General features: G+C 58.1%; 1 protein-coding gene across 4 annotated transcripts in view; it reads right to left on the bottom strand.

Moving 5' to 3' along the window:
• Window positions 1–4,233: 4,233 nt before the first annotated feature.
• Window positions 4,234–12,131, bottom strand: part of PPP1R16A (protein phosphatase 1 regulatory subunit 16A) — an 81,608-nt gene continuing 73,710 nt past the window's right edge. For all 4 annotated transcript variants that reach the window (XM_073329909.2, XM_073329908.2, XM_073329911.2 and 1 more), the window contains 5 exons: window positions 10,931–11,056; window positions 10,146–10,221; window positions 8,753–8,882; window positions 8,002–8,164; window positions 4,234–7,523 (listed from right to left, as the gene is read on the bottom strand). In XM_073329909.2, the coding sequence (XP_073186010.1) occupies window positions 7,053–7,523; window positions 8,002–8,164; window positions 8,753–8,882; window positions 10,146–10,221; window positions 10,931–11,056 (966 nt within the window). In that variant the 3' untranslated portion in view covers window positions 4,234–7,052. The remainder of the gene's footprint in view (window positions 7,524–8,001; window positions 8,165–8,752; window positions 8,883–10,145; window positions 10,222–10,930; window positions 11,057–12,131) is intronic.

Raw genomic sequence — 12,131 nt, 5'->3', positions numbered from 1 at the left:
TCCTACGTTCCAGTTCAAAAGCGGCCACTGATCTGGGGTAGGGTTGCCAGGTGTCCAGTTTTTGACTAGAACGCCTGGTCGAAAAGGGACCCTGGCGGCTCCGCTCAGCACTGCTGACAGGGCTGCTAAAAGTCCAGTTGGCGGGGCAGCAGGGCGAAGGCAGGCTCCTTGCCTGCCCTGGCTCCGCACAGCTCCCAGGAAGCAGCCGCCACGTCAGGCCCCTAGGTGCAGGGGGATCCGGGAAGCTCCGTGTGCTGTCCTCACCCCCAGTGTGGGCTCTGCAGCTCCCATCGGCCAGGAACCACCGCCAATGGGAGCTGCGGGGGCAATGCCCGCAGGCGCTGGCAACATGCGCCATGCAGAGCCACCTGGCCTCTCCGCCTAGGGGCCAGACATGCCAACCACTTCCAGGAGCAGCGCGGAGCCAGGGCAGGCAGGGAGCCTGCCTTAGCCCCGCTGTGCCGCTAACCGGGAGCTGCCTAAAGTAAGGGCCGCCCGGCTGGAGCCCGCACGCCGAACCCCCTGCCCCAGGTCGGAACCCCGTCCTGCACCCTAACTCCCTCCCAGACCCCACAGCCCCTCCCCAACCCCTGGTCAGAACCTCCTCCTGCACCCTAACTCCCTCCCAGACCCCACAGCCCCTCCCCAACCCCTGGTCGGAACCTCCTCCTGCACCCTAACTCCCTCCCAGACCCCACAGCCCCACCCCAACCCCTGGTCGGAACCTCCTCCTGCACCCCAACCCCCACTCAGAACCCCCTCCCCCACTCAGAACTCCCTCCCACTACCTGGCACCCCCACCCCAACCCCCTTCCCCAGGGCACAACCCCCTCCCCCACCTTAACTCCCTCCCACTACCTGGCTGCCTTTCCCTAATTCCAGCCCCAGCCAGGTTCACACGCAAGGATGGGGGCTGGGGAGAACTAGAGCAGGGGAACAAGATTGACAAAGGGGAAGAGAGAAGCTCCAATGAATTCAGACTCTCTGGTGATCACCCCCCACCCCAGCAGCTGCTCTAGGGTCCCATGCCAGCAATAGGGCAGTCCCATTCCCAGTGCTAGCAGGTGGGAGTGGGGTGATGGTAGCTCACTGCCCAAGCAGCCCCCAAGGAACCCTCCTGCCATCACACCTCCCCCTCCCCTGTGATCTGGCCAGGCTGACCCAAGGGGAGTGGAGATCCATAGGGACGAACAATGGAGCAGGACACTGCAGGAATGGCTCAGAAATCCCCTGGACCCGGAGAGGTGGGGAGCTGGCTGCCAGTTCCCCACGGTGTGGAGAGCGCGGAAGGGGCTGGGAGCCAGCAGCGCTGCCTTCCCATGGCCCCTGCCTCTGCTAGAAATGGGGCAGCAGCAGGACGGGGCTCAGGGAAAGAGAGTCGGCTCCTCAGGGGCTCAGCGCATCATGGGCTAGAGTGTCTCATTCAATACGTCACTGGTAACACTTCAGCCTCAAACGTTCATTCCCCCAGACTCCCACGTTCCAATGGAAACTGAGGCACAGAGAGGGGAAGTGACAGGACCACGGGCAAAGAGTGAGGTGGGGCAGAGCCAGGCAGAGCAATGAAGGTTACTTACCTGTAACCAAGGATCTGGGAGACGGCCGCTGCATGGCCACACTCATAGGATGTGCCAACAGGTGCCACCTGAATAGGCTCTCACCCGCCTCCCTCGCCCCTCAAACGTCCCAGGGCAAGCGCATAAACCGGGCATGGTGCTGCAGCCACCTCAGTTCCCTCCCCTGTGACCCCCAACCCCTTTAGTCAGTAGGACTCCGCGGTCGAGGGGCATGGCAGGCGGAGAGTCCGTCTCGAAGAACTCCGGTGACAGGCAAGCAACCTTTGTTTCTCCTTTGAGTGTCCTCTGCCCTTTCCCACTCATGGGCTAGATTAACAGGCAGTACTCGGGTCCAGGCTGATGGGACCACGGGGTCCTAATGAAATAAGGCCTGCAGGGCTGCCCTGCCCAATCTTGCCTCAGACCTAGGTTACAGATGGGAGTGCGCAGTGTTTAGAAAAAGCCCCAGAAGTTGCCCTTGATCTAGCGGCCTGACCCCCCGAGGAAGGGCCGACCCTTTCAATTAATAAACTACTTTAAAACAGTCTGACCCACGGTGACAGGGTTTGTACAGAAACAGCTTTCCCCTTGTTCTTTCTTTTATAAGCTATAAACAAGTTTGGGGACCGTCTGAATTGTTCCGTCCTGTCTAGATAAAGGCTAAAATGCCTCTAACGTCCAGAGCATGTAACAGCCTCTCCAGCCTGAGAAGGGGGCTTGGGGGAAAAACCAGTAAAAAGGTAAACTGGTTTATAGGAAAATAGATCACTTTCATTAAAAACGTTGGGAGTGTATATGGAGAATTACCTTGTTTTTACGAAAACCTGTGATGTGCAGATCAGCCATTAATGTATGTACACCTGGCGGAGGTGAGGGCTCTTAAAACACTGTCTTAGTAGACAAATGAAATAAATTACAGCTTCCTACACCCTCAAAGGGGGGCGGGGGGGGGCGTCCATCAATTGTGAGAGCTCTATGGGTAAATCCCAAACTGGCATAGTGAGTTTTAGTGGAGGGTACAAATTATTTAGGCTCTTTAAGAACCTTTTAACTCCATCATTAATAAAATTAGTTTGCGCGCGCGCGCACCCCCCGCCCCTCGTACCCAATACGCTGATATGGCTGAGAGAGGACCCTTTCCTGAAGACAGTGAAAGATCTGTTTCCTTTTGGTCCATAAACATTACAAAATGGAACTAAGTGGTGCGGTACCTGGCTCTATACCATACATGGGAACCCACAATAAAAATCTTTTCCATGTGTGACAATGATGCTTCCATGTGGACACGTTCCTAGAATGCAACAGCACATTTTGCACCTTGAATGAACCACTTTTCTTCTAACATGCCCACTGTAATTAAATGGAGAGTGTAGATCTGAGTAAGAAACCAGCCCCTGTGGTTGCTACAAGTCCAGGGCCAGTGGCAGAGGCTCCATTAGCCGAGGCTCCATTAGCCCTCTGGACAGGTGAGTTAAGGGCGGATACCATTACCTGGGCCATGCTGGTGCTATTAAAATTACCGTGGCTTCTCTTGTTTATCACTTTCTGAATGAGGGGAAATGGGGGAAGCCCTGACCTCAGTGCATTCGAAAGGCATTCGATAGCGATTCCCTGGCTCTGCCTGCTCTCAAGCAAAATTTCTGACACGTCTGTTGCTGCTGGCCACATGGGGTGTGTTGTCAGAGGGGCCCCTAAACTGAAGAGGTGTTTTACTGTTTCGTCCTTCAAAGATCACTTGTGCATCTGCCATACTGACCAACTCAGACAGTTTTCTCCCCGCTACATGGATTGCTACTGGCTGAACCTTGTAACCGATACGCCAGCTCCAAAGGCTCTTTGCTCCAGGTGTAACGGTAGAGAACGAGTCCCCCCTTGCTTGTTCTGAGAGCAGGACGCCATCGGATTGTCAATCACCACCTGAACCACCCTGCGTTTGACTTCGTAGACAAGCTGACTGCTCTGCCACCTAATCACGGAGCTGAAAGATCCCCGAGCTTCACCCAACACGTGGTTCGAGGGAACGGAGGCAGCTGGCGTGTGACCCTCCTTGAAACCCTCACCCTGGCATGGGCGACCGTCACTGAAGAAAGGGTGAGTGAGGCGTGTCTGCTAGCTCGAGTTCTACCTCTCCCTGAGCTGGAATATGCAGAGAACACTGAAAGGAGAACCCAGGGTCCTGGATCCATGTCCTGCTGTGACCACTAGACCCTTCTTCCCTCCTAACGACCATGCCTGTGAGACCATCTTGTTAGCAGAACACTCTGTCCCAGCCCCACCCAGACGCAGTGAATGGGAACATCTGGAACCCAGGCCTCCCTGCCTCTCAGGCAGAGACAGGAGCGGGACTGGGGTGTTTTCAGGCTACTCCGGAAGGCTGAGTGTTAGGAATCCCAATACTCCTGGGTGCCACGGTGCTAAGGGTTAACGGCTGCCAGTGACAGCACCCACCGCTAGGGTGAGCCCCACTCTGCAGCCCAATTGCTCAGGGGTGTGGATCCTGAAGGCCCATCCCCCGTGCAGAGACACACCCTGAGCTAGGGTGGCAGAACACCCAGCAGTGGATCCTTGCATTGCCTGGGTCCAGGGAGGGGCAGCCCAGCTCTAACTCATTTCTTTCAGGGGGTGGAGGCGGTTAGTGCTGATGGGGCAAGGGACACATTTGGGCCCAAGCACAAGGGCTGCTCACTGCTCCAATGCTGGTTTATTGTGGACAGGAAATGAAGAGACAACAGGAGCTACAAATCAAAACCTGGAGAGATCAAGAAAGATTGTGCCAAATAAAGTATAAAATCAGCACCTCCGAACCCGCCGGCAGGCAACTCGACTGGGCTGGAACCAAGGCTACAGAACTCCTTGGAAATGGACTTTGTGATCAAAGGAGAGTGCTCCATACAAAACGAACAAACACACCGTGTACAAACACACCGTGCAGAGTCCGGTCCCGGCAGGAGATTTTACGCCAGCCGCCATCGCTGGTGAGCACAAGCCCCAGAGCCTAGCAGAGGCCCAGAGCTCCCTACAGTTGTATTCTCCCAGGGGCAGGCAGGAGGCTCTTGGAGCAGAACCACCATGGGAGGAAAGATTTCACTGGCCCCGTGGTCAGTACAAGTTCAGCCTAGAGATGCTCTCTCCAAGCTGGAGGGTCAGAGCTGAAGGGGGTTCCCCAGAGGATTCAAAGGTGAGGTTCCTGCTTTCCCCCAGCCAGTGGGCAGCATTACATCCAGCTGGGCCCTTGCTAGGGCTGATCTTCGGCTGGGGAGATGGGGCTAGCTGATGCTTCGCAGGCCGTGAGGGGTGGTGAAGAACAGAGGGACGAGAGGCCTAGCACGTGGGTTTGAATAGCCACGGCTGGATGCAACGGGGCAGAGAGGAATAAGCGAGCGGGGACAATCCCATCTAGGGGATAAGCTATTGCAAGCCACGAGAGCCACCCCCCAGAGGGACGCCACCCCCCAGCCGGCTGGATCCCAGAGAGCGGCATGCTCCTGATTGCAGCTGAAAGGCGAGAACATTTCTAGCTGAAGCTCTTCCACTTCCACTCCACCCGCCTCCTGAAGTTCTAATCGTAGAGCCCGGCGCCGGAGCAACAGCATGGCAGGCCGAGAAGGCAGAGTCTGAGGCCCTACGTCAACGGAAGTCTGCCATAGCCCCCCCAGTCATTAATAGAGAGGGACAGGCCTCCAGGTTCCAGCATGCCACCCTCCGCAGCAGGCCAAAGGGGCTTTGCTGAGCTCACCTGGGAATTGGCACACTGGACCTGGGCCCCTGAGGGCACCCCTCAATGGGCGTGAAGCTGGGGTAGCCCTCGGACGCCTGAGATGCTACCAGTGCTGCCCTCGGGTGGAGGTGCGGGGTTCAACATAAGGCTCCTGGGAGCCTCATGCAGCAGGAGGACAAAAACATGTCTCACCTGTGCAGGGAGGGGACACGCGGTGGGCCGGCGTTTCTGCAGAGAACGGGAGAAGAGAAGGGTGCCATCGGCATGCCCTGTTCGAGCCCCGTGTAAGCAATGGGGAGCAGGAGGCGCTGTCCAAGACTGCTCCCATTTCGAGCGCTGCTCCGAGGGCCCAGGCAAGGGGCGGCTAGAGACCATTACAGATTCATCAGCCTCCACAGCTCCCGCTCTGGCAGATGCAGACGCTGAGCCCTGGGAAGCGCCATGGCTTGGCCAAGGCCCCAAAGGACTGTGGGGCCAGAAACCAGCTCCCATGTCCCGCTCGCAGGCCGTGTTTCCTGGGGAGAGCAGCCAGCACAAGAGGCTGTGCTTGGCCTGGGGTGAGGTGCTTTGCTGAAGTGATTTTACTGCTGAGGGCAGGAGCTCACAAGGGGCTGGGCACACAGCCCCACACCAGGTGTCCTCTGCGGGGGAGGGGAGGGCACACGGCACCATGGTGTGGTGTACCATGGGGGCACAGGGGTTCAGATTAATGTAGTTAAACCCACACAAACCCACTGTGCAATGTGGACACATACTGGTTTACAACGAGCTTCTATCCACGTTGTTTGGGGCGGACCCACATCAGACTTGCACTGACGTGGTGAACTCAGCATCCATCCGCACCTTTGGCTGTTTCAGTGCAAGGCTGCGTATGGCCGCGCTGAATTCAGAGTTCAGTTTAACGCCACTGGAAGAAAAGATGGGAATTACAGCCGACGGCCTTGTTCCAGCACACGGCCAAGCACAGTCCAGCGCTTCCTTTAGTGAATCCAAGCCCGTGAGTGTGATCTAAGCCAGTTGTAAGCCACCACAAAGGGCGTGCATGGGGACCTACACGGCTTTCCATCCTGTTTGAAATGCACGTTCGTTAAACCAGGACAGCTCGTGTGCAGCCCAGGCCTAGGATGGGACTGCTGGGCTACAAACTCTGTGTAAAGAGAAACGTTCTCACCCCATTGCAGCCGTTTGCCTTCGTGTCAGGTAAGCATGGGGACATCCCCTCGCCCCCCAGTGCTGTATGCGTGGTATACACTGTGCTCTGAGGGCTCCCATAGGTTTTCCACTCCTTCCTGCGAACCACACGCAGACCCCAGACAGACAGACAGACACCCTGGGAGGGACCCTCCAACTGACCAAAAGTAGCCCAGCATTTTACACAACATTCAACGCCACCAGGTCCAACAGAGATGCAGCCCTCTGCAACTGCAGCTCCCAGCATGCAACGTGCTATGGGCTGACCCAAGCAGGGGCTGGCAAATTGCATGCGGGGAGCCGTAGACAGTCCAGGACACAAATCTGTACTGACAACGAAGGTCATTGCATTCTGCTCCCATTTGGGCAGGCCTCTGGCTCCCAGCCTGCTGCCCACGACGGGGCGCTTGGATCCCGGCCACTGATCGGTGTCTGGGTCTGGAACATGGATGAGTCCCTGTAAGATAAACCAGCTCCCAGAACCGACCCTGCTGCAGCGTTCCAGAGGCAGCCCCCTGGGGCATTAGTGCCATCGGTCAATGCCAGGGAGGGGACACACCCCACCAACACCTTCTCTTGCCAGCGCCTCACATCAGCTTACAGCATCGGTTCTTCTCAGCGGGGGTCTCCTCGGCCGGGGCCGTCAGCTTCAGAAGAGGTGGGTCGCCACTGGCTGCCGTGTAGTAGACAGAGTTCTGCTCCACGTCCAGGCGGGGGTGACTGCTGCTGCGCAGGGTCTCAGCGAGGCCAGGCGCGAGGGGGCCCTCACCCTCGGTGGGAGGATAGTCCTCTGGATGGTGTCGCTGGAGCTTGGCTGCTGCCCGCTGGCGTTTGAGGTCCGCTAGTGTGTGGTGGGACTTCTCCTTGCACAGGTCGGCCGACAGCTCCTCTTGGGTGGCCAGCTGGTAGGAGATGCTGCGGTCCAGCCTCTTGGAGTAGAGGTGTTTGGGGGGGCCAGGGGCAGAAGAGCCCGCAGTTCCATTTCTCTGGCTCAGTCCCGGATTCTGATGCTCGTCTCCCACCAAGACCCCTGGACCTGCCACTTCTGCCTCGGCGCCCTGATGGGGAGAACAGTACAGTACTCAGCCTTCGATCTGGACACCTGGAGCCCTGCAGGAATCCATTGGGGGGTCCCACTAGCACAGGCTTGGGGCTGCTGGGGGCACATGGGACGCTGGGAGGGAAGTGCTAAGGGCTGCCAGGGGAGCAGGACCTGGGACGTGCTCGGGTGGTTTAGGCCAGTGATACTCGGTTCCAACCACATGGGGCACCCAAGAGCCTTGTCCAGGGCTCTCGGAGCCTGCTGCTGCTGGGTGGAGGCAGGAGCCCTGAGCATCCATTCGGGGTGGGGGTAGCAGTGAGGGGGAACCCACCTCTCCTCTCCCTGGAGCTGAGAAGAGGGACAGGAGACAGACATGCTCAGCGCCAGGCAGGACCATGCAACGCGGCCGTCTCACTCCAACACGGCGTGCCAAGGGGCTGCAGGGAATGTGGGGGTGCTGTGGCTGTCCCCACTAGGGCGAGGCCCCTACTCACGGAGAGGTGCTGCCGGAGCTCAGCGTCCGTTTGCTTGTCCTCGTCCTCAAGCTCAGCCTCGTTCTCCCGGTACTCCACCTGCTGCCAGACGATGGCCTCTTTCTCGTGCTCCTTGCGATACAAGTTGGTGCGCTCCGTCACACTGACCCGCCGCACCACCTTCCTGGGGACAGCGGAGAGCAGGATCAGCATGGCTGGAAAACAGGGGAGTGCTTCCCGCCAGGGAGCGAGCCAGTACGCCAGGGACCGACCTCTCCACCGCTGCTATTCGGTTGGGGGCAAACGCCTGCGGGACATTCATTTCCAGCTGGTGCTGAAAAGCGGAGCGGATGGTGCACGGACAGGCCCAGAGATATGCTGCCACTGGCCTGATCACTTATCTTTCCATGGTTACGGATGAAGGGGATGGGCACAGATTATATTCAAGCCGTTCTACACATTTAAAAGGCGTGGTTTTGCTGGAGCCTGCTCAGCTGGCGGGGGAGGGTGGTGCCTGGGTGCCCATTAACAGCAGCCCCGATGGCAGCAGAGCGCCATCGTGTGTTCAGTTTGGGCACAAAGCCGGTGGGCGCAGGGGACATCAGAGCCTAGCTGCAGCTAAGGTGCGAAGGGTCCGGAGCTCCGATGACGGGAAGCCTCAGCTGAGTTCCCCAGATCTGCCTGGCCCCTGGGAATGAGGGTCCTGCTCTGGGGTGGCCTCTTCCCCCTGTGAGGGAGGCCAGCTGTCCGTAGCGGTCCCCCCCGGCCTTACCCTCGGCTGCCAGCGCTGGAGGTGCGTCGCTGCAGCAGCGACTTGTGCTTGTCGTGAGACTTCATGATGACATCATGCTTGTGCTTCAGCTCCAGCAGCTTGGCCCGGACCTCCTCATCGCCGCACACGTCTGCAAGGGTCACATGGGGGAGGGACGGGGGGGTGAACAGCCATGTGGCTCCAGAGCAGAGCCAGCCCCAGGGCATGCACTCCGCGCCACTCCTTCCCAGCTCTGCAATCCCACCACGGCAAGGATCATCCACTCCCTGCCCACTGGGATCTCCTCTGCTGCCACCCCCTTCTCAGGCATTCCTGCCTCTCCAGCTCCCCTGCTACCTCCACTCTCCCGACTGACCGCTGAGCCACGCAGCCTCCGGGATGGTCCCCCCTCAAAGCACTCACTCTGCCCTTCTCATCCCCTGCACTCCGCCAGCCCACCTCACCGCTCACAGAGGAGTACACACCAGCAGAGCAAGCAGGGAAGAGGGGAACGTTTGGGGCAGAGAGCAGATGACGTGGGGAGAGATGGGAAAGGGTCTTTAGACGGCAGGAGCTCCTCAAACACCAGCCTCTTTCTGCTCTCTCACCTGCCCCCGATCCTCCTCACACCCCACCTCTTCTCCCCAGCCCAAGAGCCTAACCATGCCGACAAAGAGAACCGAATCAGAATTAAGCCCCAGCCTTCCAGCATACCCCACGCCCAGTCTGCCTCAACCTCTCTGTTGTATCTGCCTTTCCCCACCGCTTGCCCCCTACACACTGTGCTTGGGTTAGCCTGTTCAGGCTACCTGGCTAGGCAGTGTCACATGATCGTTTCTATGCTGTCTGCGTGTATTGATCATTTGCATTATGTTTGCGGACCATAATCTCATGCTTGGGACTCTGGCTCCCTAGGCACTGGAGGGCAGGCGAGGGGGCAGGTGGGCTCTGTGCTGCTGAGCCCCTGGAGGATGGAAGCCCCAGCAGGACTGGGAGAAATGGGGCATTTTCACTCTCCCGGGCGGGTTTGGAGGAGCAGGCGTGGAGGCGGAAAAAAGAGGTGGGGCTGGGAAGGACCCCTGCTGATCCCCGAATGGAAAGCGTGGCTTTGAGGTGAGGACAGAAAGGGGTCTAAGGCCTTTCAGGGGGTTCAGGACGAGGTGGGATTGGCAGCAGGAGTGGCTGCAGGGTCCTCGGAATGCACTGCTGGGTTGGGGAGGAGCCTGCCACACGAAACACAACAAGGCACCTCGGAGGATTTGCAGAGTCAGAAAGTCCGTACTGCCCCCATCACCTCCCCGCTCCACTCCCATCCCCATCCATCTCCACCAGCCTCTGTCTCCTTCGGTCTCTCCCCTTCCCTTGCACCCCTCCAGCCTCCTCCACTCCCTACTCTCCTAACGGCTTGACTCACCCAAGGGCGTCTCGTCCAGCACAGACTTCCCATTGAGATCAGCTCCATGGGCCACCAGCAGCTCCACCAGATGGATCTGAAGGCGCCAAGGGAAGTTGCCTTTAGCGAAGCAGGAAGAATCTAACACACAAACCTGCTCCGCCCCCGAGCTGAGAGGAAAACGCCCCTCTGCCCCCATCACCACCCAGCTGGGAACCGCGTATGCCAGAAGCAGAGACGCTGCAGCCTCTGCAGATCAGCACCCTCCTGTGTCCTGGGCCTGTCGGCTCCCACTGCCATAATGACCTGGGGGAGTGGGGGGGGAGTTCACAAGTGGGACCCGCATGCCCTGTGCCCGGCAGGAGGGAGATTTCTAGCACCCCCTGCCCACCCCCTCCCCCATCCACAGCACGTTCCGATTCCTGACTGCTGAGCTGCAACTGGAGGCGGCCACCCATCCTTTACAGCAGGCGTTCACCTGAGCTCCCTCCTGCCCCTTGACACCCCAGGGCCCTTCGGGAGGAATTGGGGTGGCCCTGTGCCCAGCACCCCACTCTCAGTAGCCATCGCTTCCATATGCCTGGCCCCCGCACAATCCTACGGAAAGCACGCTGGCAGGCCCGACAGCAAGGGAATGCCGTCCATGACCAGTGCTGAGGTGGCTGTGCCGCTAGGAGGCGCTGTACTCCACCACTGGGAGGATGTTCAGGGTCGGAAATTCCCAATAGGAACACTCCGAGTTACCAGCTGCCCACCCCTCAGCCAGTGGGCTAGATGTGCATTCTCACCTGCCTACAAGTACTCACCTGCCCCCAGCAGGCAGCAGCATGGAGGGGCTCCCACCCATCATTGTCCTTCGCGCTCGTGCTGGCCTTGTGTTCCAGCAGCAGCTCGGCAGCTTCCAGGTAGCCATTTGCCGAGGCAATGTGCAGCTGCAAAGCAGAAGTTGCCAGCGCTAGAAACCCGGGCCAGGCCCTAACGCCAGGGCTGCTCTCTCCGGCAAAGCTTGGCTGGGATGGCTAAACCAGCAAAGCTGCTCAGGGCAGTTGCTGCTGACACCTGCAAAGAGGCGGTTTGCTGGGACAGTTTATACCAATCCCGAGTGAAACAAACGATAGCAGCATCCAAGTGCCTTGCCCAGTATCGCTGCATTGACACTAGGGTTTATGCCAGTAGAGAAGCGTTACAGGAAGTAAAATAACTCCCCCCGCTCCCCACACTGGTGTTACTCTACCGTCGAAGTTGATGACACTAAACTGGGAGGAGAGGTAGATATGCTGGAGGGTAGGGATAGGATACAGAGGGCCCTAGACAAATTAGAGGATTGGGCCAAAAGAAATCTGATGAGGTTCAACAAGGATAAGTGCAGAGTCCTGCACTTAGGACGGAAGAATCCCATGCACCACTACAGACTAGGGACCGAATGGCTAGGCAGCAGTTCTGCAGAAAAGGACCTAGGGGTGACAGTGGACGAGAAGCTGGATGTAAGTCAACAGTGTGCCCTTGTTGCCAAGAAGGCCAACGGCATTTGGGGATGTATAAGTAGGGGCATTGGCAGCAGATCGAGGGACGTGATCGTTCCCCTCTATTCCACATTGGTGAGGCCTCATCTGGAGTACTGTGTCCAGTTTTGGGCCCCACACTACAAGAAGGATGTGGAAAAATTGGAAAACGTCCAGCAGAGGGCAACAAAAATGATTAGGGGACTGGAACACATGACTTATGAGGAGAGGCTGAGGGAACTGGGATTGTTTAGTCTGCAGAAGAGAAGAATGAGGGGGGATTTGATAGCTACTTTCAACTCCCTGAAAGGGGGTTTCAAAGAGGATGGAGTGGTAGCAGATGACAGAAGGAGGAGTAATGGTCTCAAGTTGCAGTGGGAGAGGTTTAGGTTGGATATTAGGAAAAACTTTTTCACTAGGAGGGTGGTGAAACACTGGAATGGGTTCCCTAGGGAGGTGGTGGAATCTTCTTCCTTAGAGGTTTTTAAGGTCAGGCTTGACAAAG

This window comes from Lepidochelys kempii, chromosome 2 (genome assembly GCF_965140285.1).
Source record: "Lepidochelys kempii isolate rLepKem1 chromosome 2, rLepKem1.hap1, whole genome shotgun sequence".
NCBI lineage: Eukaryota > Metazoa > Chordata > Testudines > Cheloniidae > Lepidochelys > Lepidochelys kempii.
The sequence above is the reverse complement of the archived record's forward strand: the minus strand, read 5'-3'. Positions and strand labels throughout refer to the sequence as shown.